The 24,013-nt window shown below is 38.8% G+C and overlaps 2 protein-coding genes across 9 annotated transcripts in view; both read left to right on the plus strand.

The window, feature by feature from the left end:
• NR1H4 (nuclear receptor subfamily 1 group H member 4) overlaps window positions 1–8,920 on the plus strand; it is a 60,783-nt gene extending 51,863 nt beyond the window's left edge. For all 7 annotated transcript variants that reach the window (XM_037023105.2, XM_017668509.3, XM_017668510.3 and 4 more), the window contains 2 exons: window positions 6,925–7,038; window positions 8,303–8,920. In XM_037023105.2, coding sequence (XP_036879000.2) covers window positions 6,925–7,038; window positions 8,303–8,541 — 353 coding nt within the window. In that variant the 3' untranslated portion in view covers window positions 8,542–8,920. The remainder of the gene's footprint in view (window positions 1–6,924; window positions 7,039–8,302) is intronic.
• Window positions 8,921–13,640: 4,720 nt separating this feature from the next.
• Window positions 13,641–24,013, plus strand: part of GAS2L3 (growth arrest specific 2 like 3) — a 37,180-nt gene continuing 26,807 nt past the window's right edge. Inside the window, exons 1-2 of one of the 2 annotated variants that reach the window (XM_073213689.1) lie at window positions 13,641–13,835; window positions 14,247–14,388. The gene's annotated coding sequence lies outside the window, so the exon portion shown is untranslated. Of the gene's footprint in view, window positions 13,836–14,246; window positions 14,389–22,999; window positions 23,566–24,013 lie in introns of those variants that run through there. The other variant, XM_017668496.3, reaches the window with a different exon arrangement.

A 24,013-nucleotide genomic window follows, 5' to 3' on the forward strand; every position in this document is an offset into this window, starting at 1 on the left:
ACAGGTGTCTATAAAGAGACCAGTTCAACAACGAGGTGAGAAATGGTGAGGGTCCTGCAGGTTAAAAATGTGTAATAAAAACAGAAAAAAACTTGCTTGACAACGTAAGCTTCAGAACTTGTGATTCTGCAAGTTTCAGAAAAGTTCGAGAATGAAGTTTTCCAGAATATGATCTGTATAAATAAATATGCATATCTCTAGTTCATATTAAGATATTTGATGTTTTACCCAAACATCAACCATATATTGTGACAATAAAAACCACCCAAACTCATATGCTGTTTCATATTTTATTATCTATAATGATGCTTCCACTTATGAATATTTATGAATTTGCTTCTCCCAGTGGATTTTCAAAACATTGCCTGTTCCGCACACAAAAAGCTGATCTTGCAAGATGACCTTTCAGAATAACTTTTTATTCTTATGCAAATAGAACACATTCTTATATCTATTGTACATTTAATTCCAGAGAAACAATGTCTCAAAGTTACCCTTTTTATGCCTACAGAAGCCTTTGAAGAATATGTGAAATTTCTTGTTCTTCATATTTACACTTCTGTTTGCTATTATTAAATCCCAATTACATATACAAAGATATTATCTCCTGAGATACATTTACTTAATTATGGTAACATTGTTTATTTATGCAAATTGAAGCTTCACAATATATATCTGACATAATCTGTGGTTGTTTCTATAAAATTCTGATACATCAATTTTTAAATTCCTAATGTAATATTGTGCAAAAGTAGTTTTTAAGCTGAAACTTTTATTAAAAATAGCAATAATCATGATGGACAGTGACCGTAATGGGGTATGTGGTGGGGACTTGATAATGGGGGGAATCTAGTAACCACAATGCTGCTCATGTAATTGTATATTAATGATACCAAAAGAAAAAGAAATAAAGGCCTTTCTCAAAAAAAAAAATTAGCAATAATCATATGATACTATAAAATATGACCAGACTTTAATAGGCTCACTAACACTGAATGAATTTATATTTTAACATGAAGGAAATTAGCAATACCTTCTCACAGACCAAAGCAACTTGTTCTGTTAATTTCAAATATAAATAACTTCTGAAATTTATAATATTTTTGGCTTTTTTGATCCCCGTAACAGACATAATGAAATAATCAATTCATAAGTATTTATCAAGATAGCATTATATCTAGTAATTTTGCAATGGTTTGCTTTATTCACATTAGCTTGTTAGTATTCTCAATGATCCCTAGAGGTGGGTGCTACCCTTTTATTTTACAGATGGAGTTATGGGCTTAGGGGAGGTTAATGACCTGCCCAAGGTCACATGCAAATTGCCAGGAGATGAAGGCAGATGTTCTAATTCAAAGCCCAGCATTCTTTCAATGTGTTAAAACCTGTTTTTCTCCAAGGTCTAATATTTGCCCTACTATCAGCTGATAGGGAATATAAAGACCCAGTAAGACATGGCTTGCACCCTTTGGTTGAGCAAGAAAGTATAAACAGAGCTAGCAATCTGAAACTGCTTTTAAGTAAATGATAAAATGAAAAGAAGAAGTTCAGAGGAACGAGTGATTCCTTTTAGGCTGTAGCTACTGATGGTAGATAGTAAAGTACACTGTGTGTAGTGAACTATGCTTATTTTTCTGCCCTTTAAATATATATGACTTCCCTGCTTTAGCCTTGGCAACAAATGAAAATAGTTATAAGAACTGAATTTTCTAAAGAAATAGACCTAAGTGGGTGATCAGTTCAAATACTGTCTTTGAAAGAAAGGTTAGAAATGCAAAGAAACAAATGACAGAATATTTATAAGAAAGGTAAATACTTTTAAGTTTACAATTCTAAACACCTCTCATTTTGCTTTTCCTGGTAGCCACAGAATTTTTGCATAGGCATATTTGGGACTGAAGTTGTAGGCAGAAAAAATTTTTCAAAATAATAGAAAATACTTAAGTAATGTGAGAGTCATTATTCCCATCAGCCCTCAGTTGGATTCCCAAGCCTTTTACACTTGTTTGGTTTTGGACATTATGTAATTGTTTATGTATCTGTCTCTTCCATTCATCTGTTAACTGCTAGAGGATTATTCCCAGCACTGTCACAGTGCCTGGCACAGACTTGATATACAAAAATTGGTGAATTTTGTTGAGATGAATCTGGAACTTGACCATCTGAACCCCAGCAACTCCTAAACACTAGTGACATTTAATTCGGCCAGTTAACTTTTAACCGCTTGGACTAATGGGACGTATTTTACTTACTAAATATTTTATATTGAAAGTAGTTATTTTTTCAATTGCTCATTTGATGCCAACAGTGTGGCACACATGACTCACTAAGTAGAACTGAGTGGTTTAAATGGAGGTCAGGGTCCAATCTTTTAGCATGAGAATATTTCCATTGTTGTAATGGTTTTCCTTACTCCCAACACATTTTACAACTATGTCACCTTCATCAGAAGGAACTAGCAAGATATAATATTGCCTAATTTAACAAACATTTATTAATCTCCATGTGTCCAGCAGGATGCTAGCTGCTAAGGATACCCAGACAATTAAGAATCATCTATGGAGCATCCTTTAATGGTCAGGCAGCATGCCAAGCACTGAGAAAACAGCATTGTTTCCTGCTCTTTCAAACTTTATATATTTCACACTCGACTGGGAAAGAGATATGAATTGTGATAGGTGCAAAAGAACTGAACCTAGAGAAGGGAGCAACTAATTCCGCTTCACCGTGACAGAGGAAGTTCCACAGAGACAGCAAAATTTGAACTTGGCCTTGAAACATGGGAGGTGTGTCCTAGCCCCCAACGAACCTGCCTAATATTTCAGGCAAAACACACTACCTTTTCCACGCACCACATAAAAACCAAGGATGTTCTTGGCTGTTCCTAACAGAGAATCCAACTCAACATGGCCTAAAAAGTGAAGAAACATATTAGCTCAAATAAAACCTGCAGAAAGGGTGATAGCAGATTGCTTACTGCAGGGGCTCAAGAACCCACGAGCAACACGGGGCTCTTTCCTCTTTCTGCTCTGCTGTCTTTGGTGTATTGGCTTTACCCTCCAGCTGCTTATCCTCCTGGCCGCAGCAGTTCCAGGCATCCCATCCAGGTGGAACAATGGCCAAAGGAAAAAGAGACAGCAGCTTCCCCAGCATAGAAGCCTTTCTCAGAAGCCCTGCAGTCGACTCCCCTTCTTCTCACTGGCCTGGCTTGTACCACTGTCTCCGACCTTGCCAACCTCTGCAAAGGGAAATGGGACCAGCAGTGGCTGGCTTCAGCTTCAATCTGCCTCTGCCATAGTGCATGGTCAGGACAGGGATGGGGGAGAGAGGTATGTTGTGTCCATGATGACCTGAATCAACTTCAGGAACCAAGATTTGTAGTCATTAGTTCTTAGGGAAACTATAGGACAGAGAAAGCTTAGTGTGAAAGGAAAGCAGAAGGCAGATATAGCCTTATTTGCCATGTGTCAGGGACGTACCTTAATTTCTGTGCTATGGGGTGATGTCCTTGCTAGAAAAATGTTAAATTACATGGTTTTGAGAAACAGCATCATTTTTAATAAGAATCTCTATTTTGAGCATATCAATGATAATAAATCACATTGAGGTATTTCAGTTACCAGGAAATGTGTCTTGTGTAAGATATACACACATAAACACATACACATGCACCTTTGCTTTACTTTTGTTTCCAATTAAAAGTAGGTAGTTATTTAGAAAATAAGAAACCTTTGCAGTTAAAATAAAACAGAATAGTGTTAATTCTATCAAATGGTTTCTCTCTGAAAGAATACTTCTTATTGAAAAATTAATTTATCAATCAGAGACCTCTTTTTCTTTTTAAGGGAAAACAAATTAAATGGAGGAGCAGAAACGTAAGAGTTTTTTACAACTATGAACCTTTCAACCATAGTCGTCGTTGTCAAGTTAGAAAATAGCCCCATCTTGTGACCAAAAATCAGCTAATTGAGCAGACAGGCAAAAATGAAGCAAACCTCAGCAACTACTCTCCAGAAAGAAGCAGGAAAACAGGAAAAGACTGCCTCTAAAGGATGGTGCTATTGTTACACATTTCTTAGGTCAGAAATTGCAGGTTCATAATAAGCACTTACCTGCCTCCCCTTTGTTAATGCTAGCATGGTTAATTCTGATTATTGCCTCTAATTCCAAAAGCAGGTTTTTATTAGATCTATTCTGTAGGTAAAACAGCTTATTTTGAAAAACTCTTCTACTATTTGCTTTCTACATTTTCTCTATATTCACAACATGCACAAAATGCACAATCATAATAAACATTATTATCTAAGTTTTCCCAAAGGGTATTAGCTATAATAAGATAGCTAATGGAGGTAACATCTTTGGAAGGTGAATGAGGATTTAGAAAGACAAGTAAAATAGGAAATTAGGGGGTCAAAGGTGATTTCTAAGAATTAAGTATTTTTAAATCACCTATCTGTACTATTATCCCCTAATCTTTATATACTATTTAAAATATTGGAACAGTCTTGAGTTATTATTTTAGGTAACCACAACTGATGGCTGTAGTCCCTCAATACTAAAAGGAGCCTGAACACTGCTATTTTTTGAAGGTGAAAAAGAACAACTTTATTAAGAAAATATAGATCATACTTTAGTTTTAACACCTGAAAAAATACTGAGGCAAAGCGCTGATAGGCCGATTTGTATTCATCATTAGGAAACCGCATAATGTAAAAACAAAACAAAACCAAAAACATAGCTTTGTAAACACAAAAGTACATGAGATTAATCTAAGGTTAAAGTGAACCGAGGTTAAAATGAACTAATGTGGTTGGTCCAATCCTCCTGAATAACAACATGCTTATTATAATGATGATTTGCTTTAACATTTATTGAGAGTTTATTATGAGCCAGGCATTATGCTAAGCACTCTACACACATTATTTCATATAATACTATTGTTACGGTTCATATTTCACAGAAGAGGAAACTGAGGCTTAAAGAGTTTAAGTAATGTGCCCAAGATTAAGTCATAGATCAGATTTCCAACTCAGGGCCGGCTCACTACCTCTTCCCCACTCCGTCTGCTGGAAGCCGGGACGGGAATTCCCAGGCTCACATACTCCAGCTCCCTGCATTTTATGTTGCATCCAGTTTGGTGATGAGTCCTCAGTTCCATCTGTAAGAGCTCGAGAGAGGACAGTCTTCCACGTGATGTAATCCCCAGGCCGCTTAACAAAGACACTGCTGTTAAATGAGCCTGCTGGGGTTGATGGAAGAATCGAAAGTCAAAGGAAAGAAAATGGTATTTTTTGACTAAAGAGAGAAAGGCCAAGAATTCAGCTTGAGAAGATTCTTTAGATCGTTCTAGGGATTTTGGCCTTCTGATTCTACGAAGGGTAAAATTAGATGATAACTGTACTCATTAGCATCTGGAATCCAATCATGTTCTGAGTTGGCTTGGCCAAAGCTCTCCGGCTCCAGGTCTGATTTGGGACCGAGCAGTCTGTTCCGGTGTGGACCAATTCTGGGAAACTCTTTCTCATCTTAGGGTCATCTATAAGTCACGTCACAGTGTTGTATTTATTTCCCTGTCTCCAAAAATCCCCCAAGTTTTTCTGGAGTAGAACCATGCATAGAATAGTCATCAAATTAGTATTTGTTAAATGAATGGAGGCAGTGACACAAAGGAGCCTTAAATTATCAAGAGGAACAAGCCAGATAAAGGAGAAGGAAGATATTCCAAGTAGAGAGAACAATATTTATGAAAACCAGACGATGTGAATTGTTTAAGAAATGCCAAGGGCTGAACATGGCTGGAGTAAAGGTTGTGTGATAACAGAGAGGCCGTGCGGTAGCTTTGGTTTGAATCCTGGTTCTACATCTCACCAGTGTCTTTGAGCAAGTTACATAACCTCTCTGTACCTACTTCATGGGGTGTTAGAGAAATTAAATGAGTTATGGCATAAGAAGTGTTTGGAACACTGCCTAATTCTCCTAGTAAGGAGTACTCAGGAAATCTGAACTCCTATTTGTATTACCATGTGGGTGAGTAGTAGCTGGTGGCATAAGCAGGTGGGTCTTGGAGTTTCCTACATAAAAAGGAAGAACATTTACTCAAAAGCTACATTTAATTCCAGGTGTAGCAGAGAGGAAAGGGAGCACCAAGGGAGAGGGAGCAGGTTGAATGACAGGACTCGGCACCTGACTGACTTAGAGGGGGGTCAAGTCTCAGCTGTCAGGCATGGGCTGTGGGGTGGGTGAGGTGAGGATATCTAACATAGGAGAATAATGTGGGAATGAGAATGCCAGGAAAGGGTGGATTTGAAGGAAGATGGGGAGGTTAGTTCTGTACATGTTGTTTTTGATTTTGGACACGGTGAGTTTTAAGAGAATAGCCAATTAGCAATGCCTAGTAGACAATGGATAAATAGGTTTGGCCCTTCAAAAAGAGATCAGAACTCTGATTAAAAACCCTAGCTGAGGGATTAAGTGAAGCTGTTTATATTTCTGGACTTAAGAACAGTGATTTGTTTGGTTGGTTGTTTAAGATGCTATCTATGCCTTGATTATAAATAATATTAAAAAGATTAACCAAATCCCATCTAGAAAATGGTGATGTTGGGAGATTATTCTGACAATTCAAGAACATTATCATTTATTGTCAGACAGTAGTATCTGAAACAAAGGCACTGCTGAGATCAAAGACATAAAATCATTAATTAGGTTATATTTTTTGGATTTGCTACCTGACCTTCTTTGCAATGTCCTGCCTTTGGCTGGGACATATGGGACTTATATAATGAGTTACTCATTATTTGAATGTGTGCATATGGGTATAAATATTAACACATATGTGTATATATAATGTATTTATATTTTATACTTTCAGTCATTCAAAAATGTTACTATGCCTCTGCAATTTTTCAACTTTTCTCCCCATAGGTATCTCTGATGAGTATATAACACCCATGTTCAGTTTTTATAAAAGTGTTGCAGAATTGAAAATGACTCAAGAAGAATATGCTCTGCTTACAGCAATTGTTATCCTTTCTCCAGGTAATTTCAATGTAACATTTTTATTTTTATGCCATTTTTCTATTTTTATCCCCCAGAATAATAGTAATAATGGTTATTAAAGATTAGGAAAACACAGACCCATAAAGGAAAAGTAAAACAGCCTATAATCCCACCACTCATAATTGAACCACTATTAACATTTCAGTGTTCTTCACAGCCCTTTTTCTAAATATTCTCATCCATTCAATAATTGCATTTTGAACATCTAGTATACACTATACATGGTTCTAGATATTGGGAATATAACAGTAAAGAAGCAGGCTGGATACAGCTACATGGAGTATAGATTCTAGTAGTGTGAGAGAGAGAATAACTGAAGAAACAAAAATAATTTTCAGGAGATGGTAATCATATGAAAAATATAAAGATGAGGATATAAGGATAGAAAATGGCAGCAGAATATTAGTAAAATTAGTGGTCAAGGAAGGCTTTTCTGAGGGGTTGAAATTTGAGCAGGAAACTAAATGAAATTACATATCTTTTGACCTAATAAAAAACATAATGTCTTTTTAAAATTAAGTTTACTTTTCTCATGTCATTTTATCAAACTTTTATATTGATAAAAGTTTGTTGTAATGCGTGCACCATATTCCATTGTACTGATGTCAATTCGTATACTCAGTTGTTACCATGTTTGGATATTCAGATTGTTTCCAGTTTATTTTGTTGTTTTAAACAATGTTGAAATGAATACCTCTGTACGTAAAATTTGTCTATATTTTTGGATTACTTTATTTGGGAGTCACTGATGCCACTTCATGATTTGTAAAGCATTAATTACAGTGTTAGCCTTAAACATGTATTTCCATACATGTTGTGAAACAAGCCAGTTGTTACTTTGTTTTACCATAAAAATTATAATAGAAGAAAAAACTTTGGCAGTATATATTAAAGTTACACACGTATATCCCCTATGACCCAGCAATTCTGCTCCTTTGAAAATACCCACCATAAACAATGCTTATGTCCTCTGTGTGAGTTACCTTGGTGGGTACTGATTGCAAAGAAGTTAGGGAGGCCTTGTTGGGAGGGGCAGTGAATGTTCTACACCTTGATCTAGTTGTGATTATATGAGTATATATATGCGTGTGTGTATAAAAATTCTTCAAGTAGAACACTTAATTTGTACATTTTATGTGTATGACGTTTGTAAGTTATACTTCACAATAGTTAACATTGCTGTAATTATGCCAAATGAATACTTCTCCATTTTCATGTCATTTTATTTTAAATTTCAACACAGACAGACAATACATAAAGGACAGAGAGGCAGTAGAGAAGCTTCAGGAACCCCTGCTTGACGTGCTACAAAAGTTGTGCAAGATTCATCAGCCTGAAAATCCTCAACATTTTGCCTGTCTCCTGGGTCGCCTGACTGAGCTGCGGACGTTCAATCATCACCATGCTGAGATGCTGATGTCATGGAGAGTGAATGACCACAAATTCACCCCGCTGCTCTGTGAAATCTGGGACGTGCAGTGATGGGCATTACAGCGGCGGGGTCTGGCCCTTGCTTTGCCTCATAATATAAATCAGAGGTAGAGCTTTCCTTTATTTCATTTGTACCTGGTTTCAGCTAAGAATTTTAACGAATATTTATGTAGTAATTATATAACTTCCACAACTGTAAATAGAGGGCTAGATAGGATTACTTTCTCTGCATTCTCTACACTGTATTTTACAAGGCTTCAGGGAATCTCTTCTTCTAATTGGCGTGCCCTGTTTGCCGACTTAAATTGGTCACTTCAATTCTACCTGCTGAAATAAGGAAAAATCTCATTTTGTTCTTCATCTCACCTTATTGCATACATGTTATTAAAGAGTTGTGTTCAATTTTGGCAATAAACTGCACTTAACGGCACCAGGCTTTTCTTTGGGAACAAAATTTGAAAAATATGTACTCACTTGTTTAAATGATGAATAGCATCCTATTTGTCAGGGGGTAGGGGTGGTGGGTTGTGTAATTTACAAAAGGATAAACTCTCACAACATAAATGGTGCTTTGCTCATCCGTGGAAAAGCCCTGTTGAATATGCATTCGTTTGTATAGCCCTCTGATCATTTTTTTACTTTTCTTTTTCACGTTCAAAGAGAACAGCACACAGAAAAGTTAATGATCCTCACACAGAGTATTCCTTCAAGCAATCCCTTTCCGTAGGCAGTATTTACATATCCGAGTACATCGATAACTCCAGTGATGGTACTTCCCTTTTCTCTCTTAAAAGGGCTCACTCTTGGCTTCAGTGCATATAATTATTTTTTTGTTTTGTTTTGCTTTTGAAAAACACTCCTACAGCTGGGTGAACAGCTGTTGTATACCTCTCCCAAAGCAGGAATTAGTTCATTTCCTTCCTTATTTTACTGTTGCATTCTTCTCCCCACTACCCTTTGGTGAATACAATAAAATACCTTCTCTAAGCAATGGGCTTATATTTCCCTTTCTCCTCAAGTCAGCCAACATGGAGCTTGCTTAGCAAGCAAAGCATTTTTTGTATTGAAATACTAAGGCAACCCTGAAGTCCTAAAAATAGAAAGTGGGAAAGGGAGTGAGTTGGGCTAGCATCAGTTGGATTCCATTTCCTGTAAAAAAAAGAAAAAAACAAAAAGACTTCAGTCCCCACTAAGTACAAGATTCTTTTGCTAAACTCCATGAGGGATACAAAGATGATCAAAACAGGGTACCTGCCTGAAGTGGGGGAGGCATATAAAGAAATGATGAGGAAAGTTCTATGGGCTTGCTTGGGAAAGCCTCATGGAGGAGGTGGCATTTCTCCAGGGCTTGGGTGGATAGTCAGGACTTGCAGAGGTCAGGATAGAGGGAAGGGGATTCAAACGGAAGGGGTAGCAGGAGCAAAAGGGAGGAGGTGGGGGATTGTGCAGTATTAAAAGACCACATTAATCTGGGGAAAAGAGGATGCACAATCCTTTTCTAAGCCTCAATTTCACTATTGCATAATGAAGACATCAGCATCTACCATCTAAGGGCATTTAACTGATGAAGAGTAGGTGGGAAGTTGCAGACCCACCAAGTAAGGACATTATAGAAAGACAAGTAAATTTCTGAATTCCTGAAGGAGTAGTTCGAGTTTGGGGAACTGAGGGTGGTTTGGTGTCCCCAGGTCACCAGGCATCTGTGGGGAATGTGGTAGGAAATGAGTTGGAACTGATGGGGCACTGTAGACAGAGCTGAGTAAATCCAGCAGGTCTGGATTTATTCAAGTGGTTAAGACCTTGTAATATCAAATAATAAGGCTTCTCATGTGGAAACCCAATTATAATACAATAAGAAATACGTGTTTGGTTTTTGTTTCCAGTTCCCTACACAAAGTGTCTAAAGCCCTTGGAATTTTGTGAGTGATGGAGTGATAGGAGCATCTTTTATTATTATAACAAGCCCCTTTCAGCCATACCTGAGTTTATACTAAAAGGTGATTCTTGTTGGGTACCTAGATAGTCAGGGTGTGAGATGGTTGCCAAAGGAACCATGTGATTAAGGATTGGAACTTTCAGCTCCATCCGCAGACATCTAGGGAGAGGAGAGGACCTGGGGATTGAGGTCAATCGCCAATGACTGTTGATTCAATCAATCATGCCCATGCAATGGAACTTCTGTTAAGAACTCCTAAAAGACAGGTTTGGAGAGCTTCATGGGTTGGTGAACACATTGAGGTGCTGGAAAGTGGTGTGTGGGAGAGAGCATGTAAATTGCATGCCCTCCTATCCCTGCCTCCAACCCCATGCTTTACCCTATGCCTCTTCCATTTGACTCTTCCTGAGTTGTATACTTTATAATAAACCAATAATAATAAGTAAATTGGTTTCCTGAGTTCCATGAGCCACACTAGCAAATTATTGAACCTGTGGAGGGGTCATCTGAAAAGATCTTATTTCCAAATAAGGTCACATTCTGAGTTCCACGTGGACATGAATTTTTGGGCGGTGGGACACTACACTGATATAACATTTTAGTATTAATCACAGCTGTTGTTATAAAATTTTAAATCAATGAGTTACTTATATACATAATATTCATGGAAATTGTTAACATACCATTAAGATAGAGCTTAGTAATGTTTTTAATGTAGTTGACTTTCAACAGATTATCTGCTGAATGAGTTTAATTAATTGTGAATGAAATCAAGATTTTTGTTGTCCAAACTTCATCCACTTTTTCACACAAGGCACAATCCATAGACTAACACTCAATAATATCAAAGCATTAAAAACAACAGCAGCAGTAACCACAAAAATGCCGAAGAAAACAACTGCAAAAAAAGCCTTCAACAACTGTGGTGCACCTTAAGCAATAGAGCATTATTGCAAGGTTCTGAAGAAGCCACATCATATTTCATTATCCAAGGGGTACATGAATATGAGAGACTTTTTTGTACTCTGTAGAGGTGTTTGATTAATCATTGAATCATTATTCCTAACACAGTAACTTTAAATTTTAGATTTCCTCCAAAGTGGGGCACATCTTCACATCTGGGAAAGTCAGAGCTAACAGACTGTCATCTGATAGAGGCAAACTGGCCGAGGCTTTGCATGTTATAACCACGCCAATTTCAAGTAAAGCAAGAACCTCTGAAACATGGCTATTAATCTAACCACCAATTAGAAAATCTACACTCGAGAGTAGATTACTCAATTACTAATGCAGTGCTAAAATCAAGATAGGTAAGGTGCTCAGTGTACTTAGGAAGTGGGGAACTAACTATGAATTAAAGTCAAAGTGAGGCTGAGAAAGCAACAAGGAGAATGTTTAAATTTTTTATACAGAAGGGAAAACAAACAAGAATCAAAGAACTCCAAAGGGAACTGCTCACCAATCCACACATTTAACCAGTGTGGAGTATAAGCTTAAATAAGAGAAGTGGTTTGCCCAGATTTCCTGGATGCAGATTTATTTTCCACCACATTGTCCTGTATATTTATAAGGTAGAGAAGTTACCCAGACCAACCAAATAGACAATGAATTGTTTTAAAAAGCAACCATAAAAATACCCTGATGCCTCAGTGTCAGTAAAAGCTTTAGAAATATTAAGTGGTGTGTGTGTGTGTGACAGAAACTGTGTACATACCTCGTATAGCAGTTTCCATCTTTAATGAGTGGCATTCAAATGTTTAGGCACATAGTATGCATATAAGAAAAAAGTAAAAGAACTGTTAATGACTCATCAAACAACTTTTCAGGTTCTACAGAAAAGTGTATGTACTTTGACATTAAGGGTCAAAAAATCTAGTTAAAAGCTATTAACTTCACTTGAAATTTGGCTATACAAAGTAGTATGGTAAAATGTCCTTTCCTTTTGTGTAGGAACCCTGTAAAACTGGTTGATTTGAACAAAAGGTCCTGTGGAAACTGATGTACTGCAGTCATGGGTATCCAAGAGTTTTGGGATCAATTTCAGTAAAAAAGGAGTAACCGCTATTCCCCGTCACATTCAGTTATCACTTATATGTCAACTTTTAGACAGCCATCTTCACCTACCCACCCCAGAATGTAAGCTCTGTGTGACCAGGACACTTTGTGCTAGGATAAGAGTCTGGTGCAGACTGCGTGCTCTGTATTTGTTGAATTGTCTTTTCAAATCTCCATCTGCACAAACCAATTCAAATAGCTTCAGACCTATCTTTCCAGCTATCTTCTGAACACCTCTACTGCATGTTCCTCTCTCGTGTCAAAGTGAGCGCACCCCAAACCACAATGCATTCTTCTTTCCCGTTGTTTTCTCTGCATTCCCTTAGGTGGATGCCACTGTCACACAATAACTAAATCCAGATGATTCAGCCTGTTTGGCATCTCCAGACACTTCTTCCTCACCATCCCTTCTGAACTAGTTTAGGTAATTATCATCTTTTAATTTCTGGAAATGTTGCCAGTCTTACTTTTTCAAAAATCCATGAAAATGATTGTTTTCTTTCCTAACTCACAGATCTGTTTACATCATTCCCTCCTTATAATCAATCCCAGTTGCCTGCAGGAAAGAATCTCAATTACTCAGCACCTACCAGGCATTTCATCTGTCTATTCCTCCAGCCTGATCTATCTCCCAATCCCCAAACTTTTTAGTACCTTCAAAACTGCCATTCCCAGGACGTTCCAGGTGCTCTCACATCTCAGGAACCTTGCTACTTCCAGTTATCCCCCCTCTTGGTAGTCCTAGTTATCTTTCAAAGGTTCCTTCAAACCTCTCATCAACCACCTCACCTCCATGACTGTTAGGTGTTCCCTCTTGCACAGACCCGCAGACTTCCTCTACCACGCTGCTGAGCACTTTGAAGGCACAGACTCTCCTTCATTTTAGTCTTTTCAGCAGGCAACAGTAACTCCTTATTGTTTCTGATGAGCGAATGAAGCATTAACGCTAGAGGCTACCATTCCTGATCACCCTCACCCCACACTTTACAGATGGTTAACTGAGGCCCAGAGAGGTGACAAAATACAGCAAGAGGGAAAGAGCCTGGGCCTCCAGGCTTTTGGCCATTAATTATTTTTCCCTCCACTATTAAGAAGCCGTATTTACAATCACCACAGACTTCTCTACCGATACTTTCACGCCTAGTCTCTACTTTATTTCATCCCTCCAGGCTAGTAAGCATCCCTCTCTGTGTCGAGGTTAATTCTCCAGCCCCTCCCCGGCTCCTGTGTTTCCTGAAGGAAGAGCCCACATCCTCGTGTGGCTTTCGGTTGTGGAGCTACAGGATTCCTCTCCCCTCACCTCCGACCCCTCACGGGCAGAGGGCCCCCTCCGCGAAAACTTTCTCCTTGCTGGGTGAGTTTGCCTCCGGAAACCGTGGTGCCCTCTGATCTCAAAGGCACCCAGGGCTCGGAGGGGTTTCTACCAGATCAGGATAAGACTCGGGGGCAACGCCCGTGAACTGTACTCCGTAGCGGCCGGCTTGCTCAGAGGCGAGGTTAATCCACCTCTCTTGCCTCTCTGGACAAACAGGAGGGTCTGTCGCTGTCGCTGGAGGGCCAGATGGGAGGACTTGTGCAAACAAGGCACTTTGCTGTTCAGTATGAAGGGGGCGGTCGGCCACTTGAGCCAAGAGAACAGGCACAGGGAAGGCGGGGGCAGCCCTTGCCCTGCTGACTGAGGCGCGCGCACAGGTCTCGTGCTCCCCGGGGGCGGGGCCTATAGCCACGCCCTCCACCCGCTTTCTGATTGGTCCCTTCGAAACAGGCGGCGGCCAACGGCGGCGAACCCTGACGCCGCTGCGGACCCGGCAGCTGCAGCGGCGGTTGGTTGGGGGTGTGTCGGCCCTGCACAGATTGAGCCGAGATGTCGTCCCGCAAGGAGAAGTGACTCTCCCGCGCCAGGGCGGGTGAGTACTTCCCTGTTTGCCTTCTCTGTTTCTCGTGAACTTTTACGCGCCTTCTTGCGGCGCCCTGGCCCCAGTCCGAGGGCTCGAGGAGCCCCTCGCGCTCAGTGGAGGCGCAGGTACACCCGGGGTCCAGGACGCTCTGCTATTGGCCCGCCGCGCGAGCCGCGGGGTCTGATTGGTCCCTGGGGCAGTCGGTGAAGTTGTGCCTGCCTTCGCCTGTCACCCAGGTGCGAGCGAGGGGTTACAGGAGTGCAGGGGCGGGAGACGGCAGGGGCCGGCGTAAGCTGGGGATGGGGTACCGAGCCCCTTCCTCTCTGCTTTAGAATCCGGAAAGAGATCAGAGCCTGAAGCCAGTTTTGGGTCTCCTGGGGGCACCTTTTATCCCCAAGCGCCTAGTTCATATGAGGTCATTTGATTCCTCAACATAATCTCTCGTGGAGAATTGAAGTCGCTGACTTTGGAAAGAGAACGACGGGGACCGTCATTTTGTCCTGTGACAGAGTTTACGGTCTCTTCCCAATTAGTTCTTTTCAAGCCGTGCGGGGCCCAGATCCCACAGATGGGCGGAACAAGGGAATATAACCTGCAGGCTCTGCGCGATGCTTTCTCACCTTCCTACCCTCACCCCTGTTTGGGAGGCTCTGCTGGGGGAAGTTTGCAAAAGAAAGGGAAGGCTTGGAAATCGGAGCAGGATTTTCGAGGGTGTGCAGTCATTCCTGGTTCCTGTGTTCAATTCAACACAGTGATTGAATTTTAAGGATTTAGACTGCTTTTGTTTTGTGGTACGCGTGGCAGAGTAGCTGACCCAGTCCTTATTGACGAGATGGTATTTTGCAGCCTCAGTCTAAGTCAGACTTCTGAGTTTTGGTTCGCTTTTGTGGAGTGAGCTAATAACTGCTCCCTGGGAAGATAAGCAGTTTGTGAACTGCTATTTGATCACCTCTCTTGGTGTTTAAATGAAAACGACTGGGAATTCTGGCCACCTTTGGGAGGAGATTGGAATGGATTTGAATGAAAAAGTGGAAACTGGTGAGAATCTTCTAGTGTAGATCCTGATCCATGTTGTCTGTCTGACTCATCTGTTTCAAAAACTCATTAAAAACCAACAGACTGAATAGTAGATGTTTTTGCTCTTTTGACATTACTGAATTAAAAGTATTCTCTTTTAGTGTAGCCGAGTTGGTAAGTATGCAGGCTCTCAATTCAGACTTTACTGTGCGTGTAACCTTAGTCAAGTTATTTAATCTTTCTAAACCTAGATTTCCTAATCTGTAAAAGAAGGCTAATAATAGTTCCTATTTTACTGATGTAGGGGTCGTTGTGAGATTAAATGAAATAATCCGTATAACTAGTTTAGTGCAGTGCTTGACACATTGTATTACTGCTATGCTGTTTAATTTGGATTAAAGTTTCAAGATATCCGCAAAGGTGCAGAAGGAGCAGAAGGCTCAGCAGTGCTCCAGGTAGTGATAGCCATCATTCATTAAGTTAACACATGTAAAGCATTTAAAATAGTATCTGGCACATACCAAACACTTGTTACCATTTATCAAACACATTTATTACTTAGAATGTGCCAAGTACTGTGTACTAGGTGCTTAAATTATTGTTCAGCCTTTTAGTAATCCTGCAGTGTAGCTGGTGTATCTCCATGTTGCGGATGAGTCACTGAAGCTCAGAGAAAGGAAGTAACCTGCTCAAGGTCCACTTGGAATTCAGTCCAGACTGTCTCACTCCAATGTCCAGGCTCTTCTTTGTATCGCACTACCTTTGCATTTATATTCCCAGCATTAAGCAGCATCTGGGCACAGAGTTGTTTGTGTGGCCCAGGTTCGTTTCTGCCATGGTTATGGATTTATTTTGAATACTTCCTTAATTAAAAAATAATGAGAAATAGTTTGTGATGGTAAATCAAAGTGTGTGGTAAGAGGATAATGTCGACAATGTACATCCTACTGCTAAAGAACTAAATGAGTCCAGTGATGTTTCAAGAATTGGTCAGTTCAGAAGTGATGTCTCCTAATTTATATTTTCACACTTAGTCTTTGCTTATTCACTGTGTTTTTTACCAAGCAGCAGTCTAATTTTTTTCCCTGATGTACATAGAATGTGAGATAATAAGAAACTTGAGTCTGTCAGTTTGTCTCACTTCCAATTTCCCTATTTTTAGTTGAAATTTAACTGCACAGATAAATGCCTCAGAAGTAACGTTTGTAAAATAAAGACAGTAATTATAATTGTGTCTCTTGTCTGTTTCTCCTAAAAATTGATAAAGTTTTCTCATGTTATGACATTGTTACAGAGTAGGCTGTTTTAACAGAAAGTTGCCATTTATTTCATAAATGAATTACTAATTTCAGAAGAACTAAAATGTTAATAAAATGTAGCAGATACACTAAATGTAATTTCATCTTTGCTGTTGCAAGGATCATAGGAATTTATAGTACTATGACTATCAGTCATATGCTAGTTATTGCTTATGTGCTGACTGAGATTTTCTTCCTACTATTTACACAAAATAAACTTTTCACTTACAAAGTGTAATATTAGCTTTGGTGAAGGGCTCACTTTATATATAAAATTTTAAACATAATGACTTATAAATTTTCCTTGATGGATGTCCTGTCTCTAATTTTGATTGTAAAAATAAAATTGCTTGTTGATAAAATTGCTTGAGTATGTTCAGAAGGTTTTCTCTTTTACACACATACACACACACACACACACACACACAATTTAGAAAATATTGTGATCCCAGTAACATAATTATATCTACTGTTCTGCAGATTGCTTTTGGGCATTTGTCATAAGATAGACATCTTTTCATGTCAGAAGATATAGCTCTTATTCTTCCCAGTGTTTCAGTGAATCCATTGTATAAATGTCCCCTAAATTACTTGAGCAGTTTCCTCTTATCAGACACTTGATGTTGTCATTCTTTATGTTAGTGTATGTATATGTTTTCCATACAGTCTTTTAGTCTATCATATACTAAAGGTACCTGATTTTAAGTTCTTAAACAATTTTTTTTTGTATTCCACAAAATTTATGGCAATCTAATAATTCTATATAATATAAAATTAAGTTATTCAGGGTGAATCTCTGCCAAACATTGCAAGAGGAAAATTTCAAGTAAAAAAGAAAAGATTCACAACAAATAAACAGTTCTTGTATTTTGCAAATACCATTTGATGTTTTATTAAACTGTAAGCATCCTATTTCTTTCTTTAAGAAATCTTCATCTGCTTTGGAAACTGCTTTTTCCTTAAATGAATATACCACCGAATTATTTCATTATTGTTTCACATCCCCTTTAGTGATAAATATAACATTTATCATATTTAGGAGCAATTTCAGTATTAACTTTAGCACTGACTTCTACATAGTAGAAGAAATGAGAATACTACCCTTTTAAGGATCTTATTTTAAAAAGTATAGAGTAAAACAGAACCATATTTTGCTATATAACCTAAATTGGGGACAGGGTTCAGAGTGTCTTTTTAGGGGAATTGAATACGAAGGATAGAGTGAGTCTGGAAAAGAGGAGGGTTAGTTAGTGTTCCATGTGAATGGATCAGATGTGCAAAGACCTAGAGATGAGAGCATGGTCCTCAAAGGGTCTAAAAGAAGTTCAGTATGGCTGGAGTGTGACAGTCAAGAGATGAGGCTGGAGGGGACCCTCTAAGGTTTTGTTAGCTTTGTTGGTGAGTTTGGGTTTTTTTCCAAAAAGCAGTGGGTTTCCATTAAGGGTTTTAAGCAGGGGAGTAGGAAGTTGTCCTCAGATGGAGTCTGTGAAGGATCACTGGCTGCAGTGCGTCAACAGGTTGGAAGCTTGTGAGGATGGAGAAAGGATGACTGGTTGGAGGTTGTATCAGTAAACCTGAAAAATAAAGATGATAAGAAAGGTACTGGCAGCTTGAACTAGAGGAAGGGCCACAGGTGTTGAAGAGATAATTTAGAGGTAGAAGCAAAAAGACTGTTTTTGGCTGAGGGACCTGGGAAGGAGGTGGAGGTGTGAGAAGGCAAAGAATCAAGGATGACCCGGTCACTCGGTAAATGTTGGTGCTGTTGCCTGCGAGAGCAAACAGAGGAACCTTTGTAGGTATTGAAATGAGTGAATGCATGAATAAATGATCTCAGATAGACAAAGGCAGGATCATTTGTTAATGACGGTGACAGAGGATGGTGGTGGTGGTGATAATGAATGCAAACACATAGTATCCACAATGGGTTTTACCTATCGTTTTGCATGTTTTATGTTTTTGTAGCTTGTCATATATGGTCTTTATTATTTTATGTTCCCTCTCTACCCACTTTGTTGATATCCACTTTTTAGTATGAATAGGTATTGAATTTTGTCAAATACTTTTTCTGCATGTATTGAGATTGAGACAGGGACTGTGGGCTTAGACAGAGTAGGGTGAGTGCCTCCAGAAAAAGACCCCTACCAAAATTCCATGCTAAACAATTAAGCAAAGCCAGAGTCACATTAATTCTCTAAAATTAAAATATCAAACTAGGAATATAGGCATTCTTCAGTGAGATTAGTTAAAACTAGAAGGCTAAGAGCAACTTAACTTAGAATTTGAATACTCCCCAGATAAAAAAAAAAAAGTATCTCGGCATAGCCTATATTTTCACTGTATCAATTAGAACATACCATTGTAAGATTTACTTTAGCACCTGCTCAGAGGCCCAGCTTATTCAGGAAGAATTCTATCTTAAAGCTAAGACTGCGACAGTGGCTTAGCCCACATTGAAGGCAAGGCAGACAGTTGTGATTAATATGCTTCCAGACAGAAGCTGATATCCTAGAAAAGAATCAAAGCAGTAAATTTCTTGTGTTAAGCTAACTTTGAAGAATAACCCACTGATAAAAAAACTTAGTATCTCTTCAAAAATAAACATTTTGGGACCATCTGGCAGGTCTGCATCCCTAGCCCTTTGTCTCTCAACTGCCTATAAATCCTCTAGACAACGCACCACCCTGGGCTCTCGTCCCCTCCCTGCGTGAGCCAGGAGCTCTGTCTTCTCACTTCATCTCTAAATAAAAGCCTCTCCCTGGCTTTCCTACCTTGAGTGTTTGCTAAGTTCATTCTTCAACTCTGCAAACAAGAACCTCCAGCATCAAGATGATAATATGATTTTATCCTTTATTTACTATTGCATATCATATTGGTTCATATTGAACCATCGCTGCAAATTCCACTTGATCATGGTATATGATCTTTTAAATGTATTGTTGAATTTAGTTTGCTAATATTTTGTTGAGGATTTTTCTGTCTATGTTTATCAGGGACATTGGCCTCTGCATCCCTCTTATAAGGACTCTTGTGGTTACATTGGGCCTGTCAGGATACCCTCTCATTTCAAGGTCCTTAATTTACTCAATCTGCAAGGTTTATTTTGACCTCCATGATAGCATGGTCACAGGTTCTGGGGAGTAGGACAGACATCTTGGGGGACCATTATCTCATCTATTACAAATGGAACTTATTTAAGATGTAGGGAGAAGGTACTTGTCCACTGAGGCAGTTATGTGAATTTCTAAGTGCCGTGTTGCCCCCAGAATCCTTGCGCCCTGGCGCAGCTATTCAGTCCTTTTCACTTGGGCCCTCTGCCTGTGCACTAGTCTTAGTGATTCCTCTGGTTTAACAGGCACCTCACTTGACCTGCTGGTACCTTGAATAGTAACCACTCTACATATTTCACGTTGGACATGCTGCATGAGAGACAAAGTCATTTATAAATTCATGTCACATCTAAATAAAAATAATATATAATACCACTGTTTTCCCTCACCCTTTCCCACATCTCTGTCTGCTCCCCTTTCCGTCACCCCCCAGCCTTCTCACCTCCCCACCCCGTCCTTCTCTGTTAAACCATCACTATTTCACTCCCATGCTTCTCTTTCTCCCCCTCAGAGAGCTCTTTGAAACCATGAATTCGAGTATGTCTCTCCTCGGTTAAAACTCTTCCATGGCTTCCCACTGCATTTAGAATGAATCTCATTTCCTCCACATGGCCTTGTCCGATGGGGCTACTGCCTTTGCACCCCTTTCCACACGTTCTCCATGCTCCAGCCGCACTGGCATCTTTCAGTTCTTGCAATGTGCCACATTTTGTCTGTTCAGAGGCTGCAAAAATTATCCTCTATGCATAGAGCTCTTCCTTGGCCAGTACCTACCATTCTTCAAATTTATCTTTTTCCTCCAGCAAAGCCATTTCTATTCACTCAGTCTAAGTCTAAAGTAGGGCCCTGCAGTTTCCCTGTCTATTCTTCCTTCAAAGCAATTATCAGGATTTAACACTGTGTATTCATTTGTGTCTTTGCTCTTTTCAGTCTTCCCAACTGGTATAATAGCTCCATAGGGTTTTTCACATTTCTATTATGTTCATTCCTGTGTCTCCTGCCTTGGGTGCCTAGTTCAATAAAATGGGAGACTGAATGCTTGTTGAATAGATGACTGACTGTATACCACATGAAAAAGCATGTAGCCTGAACAGTGATATCGCCACAGAAATGAGCAAGACTGACAGGGAGGACAGTGGGGACAGGCTGAGTGACGCCAAGAGCCTGCGTTAGATACGTTCCTGATGACCTTTTATTCTAGCCAAGTGTATTGTGAATCACAAGTTCATATTGGCGAATCCTCACAATTATGATGTGGGTATTTTAAAACTTACTTTCATTTATAGCTATATTTATTTTTCTGTGACTAAAGGAAGTTTTCCATATTCTATTTAAAGATTTCTGGGCATTATTAGCCTTGTTTTCTCCTCTTTTTAATTTGATAAATGAAATGTATTATAATTATATCTCATCATAAAATTAATCATAGCAGCTCATTATTAAGTGCTACCTATGTGTCAGGCACTTTAAATGTATTATCTCCTTTAATATTTGCAACAGTCATGCAAGGGAGGCAGTGATATGCCATTTTCTAGGTGACAGCACTGAGGCTCAGACAACTTAACTCTCCCAAGGTCATATAAGCTATATATGCTGGAGATAGAATTCAAACCAGATGTGTCTGCTGCTTTCTGAAGCTACCACAGTGGTAGCTTCATGGTAAGTTATTTTAGTACATATTTTAGAAAATGAAATACATTTGGTAGGTCCATAGCATTGCTATATTTTCTCTGTTAGACAATTAGACAATGTTTAACTCAAAATTTTAAAGGTGAGAACAAATTTTTTTCCTGACCAACTTAAAGAGGACATCTTCAACTGGCTTTCTAAGAGAACCATTAAAAGATGGTGAAATGTTTTTTGACATACAGAAAGGCCTGCAGGCCAGTATGATAACACCTGTGTTCTCACTACTTATCTTCAAATAAAATCTTACCGTTGAAAGGCCTCTTTGCATTCCTTTCCAGTCTTATATTCCTCCCTTTCCTCAGAGGTAGGTAACCACTATCCCAACTTTGTATCTTGGCAACAATCTGCAGGGTGAGTACAGTGGTAGTTAATGTTTTTTTTTTTTTTAAAGAAACTTACTTCTTTGCTGTCTTGCCAATTTCATCCAAACTGGCCCCCAGTTTGTACCAGGTTTGACCTATGCCACCATGTACTTTCCCTGTGGTATCTTATAATGTGAGTGAGGAATAAAGACATAGTGTTTCAGATCCGACAGCTATGGGACAAAAGATCAGTTTAATGGGTTGGCTTTTTTTTTTTTTACCATGATCTAAAGTCAAATTGCTATCAAGAGCCTTACCGCAAACGATCTGGAGGACCTCGAGACTGCAACTGTTAAGATGAGTAGTTGAGGCCCCGATCCTGTTCCAGTTTCAGGTGGATGAGTGTCTTCTAGGTTTCGATCTTCCGCAGATTTTCAGAAGTTAAGTGTTCTTCACTTGTGATCTCTGCATAAACTCCTTATCTTGTGAATGATTCCTGGCAGAGTCATTATGGACGTGGTCACATGAGAGGTCTTTTTGCCCAAATCTAAGGGAAAAGACATCCTCAAGTTGGCAAAGAATTGAAAGAAGCTTCTCTAAAAAGACAGAAAGACAAAAACAAAACAAAATAAAACCAAAAAATTGCTAATTAAGATGCAGCTCCATAAATGAAGTGTTGCTGATTCAGTATAATCATTTATGTGGGGGAAAACCAAGAGACTGAGACTTTTAGGGAAAGGTAGAAATGGGGAAAATAGGTAATGAAATGAGTGAGAAGCAAGAATTGTAATTGTAATTGTGGTACAGATTAGGGGTGGAGCTGACCGTAGAAGGGAAGCAGCTCTTGGGACTGAATGCCTGAGATGCAGAAAGGGCTTAGAAAGAGAATAAATAGTAAGTGACAAGAAAATATCACTAACTGGCTCTTAGTATCTGGAACAAAATGAGGTCTCATTAATGAAATGATGATTCACTACTATAATCTCAACAGTTTTTAAAGGCTTCCCAATAAAAGCATCTACTTGTGTACATATATGATGGTTTTCACATATGAAGATACAGTATAACTTATCTGAGTCCTATTTTATTAAGGAATTTCTTTTTAAAGACAATCCAGATGGTTGTATTTTTGTAATTACAAAATCAATGGCTCAAAAATATATATATATAAAAGACTTCTGCTAAAGTTAAAGTAACTGAAGGTTGTGCACAAATTCTTCATTTCTTTCATAAAAATAATTTTGTTGGATTTTCCATAAAAAGTACAACTACTGAACATTCTTGTGACAGCTTCTTTGTGAATGTGTCACTGTTCTTGATTTGCACACGCCTTATAATTTAGGCCTTCTTTTGTTTTGGGTTGGCAGTTCCAACTGTTAAAGCTCTTGTCTGATTATGTGGGACTCCCCGTTTTAATGGGAGCAGCCTCTTTGCTGCATTTTTCAAAAATGGTCTTGGAAGCTTCTTACTGTGGTTCTTTGTTGGGGACAAAGGATTATTTATGCTAAAGGAAAATGTATTCCCCACTGAATTAGCTCGTGGGAAGCATAACAAGCTCATTATTAATGCTCAGTTGTACTTTGGCCTTTTGCTGTGGTAGGGAGAAGGAAAAATGACATCAAAAAGGACATTCTGCTGTCCTTTGCCTTCCCGCAAAGAAAATGTGATGTAATATTAGACTTCTCTGTTAGGTTTAGGTCAAGTTCAACTTTGGTACCAGCAGAAATTGTTCCTGAAAGGAAAGTAGTGTGTATAGTTGACACTGTGTATGAGGTATGTTTGGTGTAACTTAGAGGGGGAAACAACTTTTCATTGGAAATTGATAGCATTATAGACCTGTAAACTACTTCCATTTTTTTAGCACGTTTTAATGGTAATGTACAATAAAAAGTAGACTAGCATATTATGCTGCCTTAAGCAGTCAAAAATCCTAGGTTTTATATAGTCTATATTATTCTGAATGTTTTAAAACTCTTATTTTCTCTCTGAAAATACATTAAAGAATTGTGTTCACCTAACTTAAAAGTTTTTTTCTTGTAGATTTCAAGAGTAGTACTTTGTAGTTAGAATTGCTGTACCTTGTGTGTTTTTATTGTCTTCAGCACCTTATGGAGAAAATAAACATGAAAAATTATTATAGAAAGGCATAGAATATTGTTTCATAGTTAAAACTGATGTTTATCTTTATTACCTTGTCTTCTGGCAGAAGAAGCTTATTGTT

The sequence above is a fragment of the Manis javanica genome, chromosome 10, assembly GCF_040802235.1.
Source record: "Manis javanica isolate MJ-LG chromosome 10, MJ_LKY, whole genome shotgun sequence".
Classification (NCBI taxonomy): domain Eukaryota; kingdom Metazoa; phylum Chordata; class Mammalia; order Pholidota; family Manidae; genus Manis; species Manis javanica.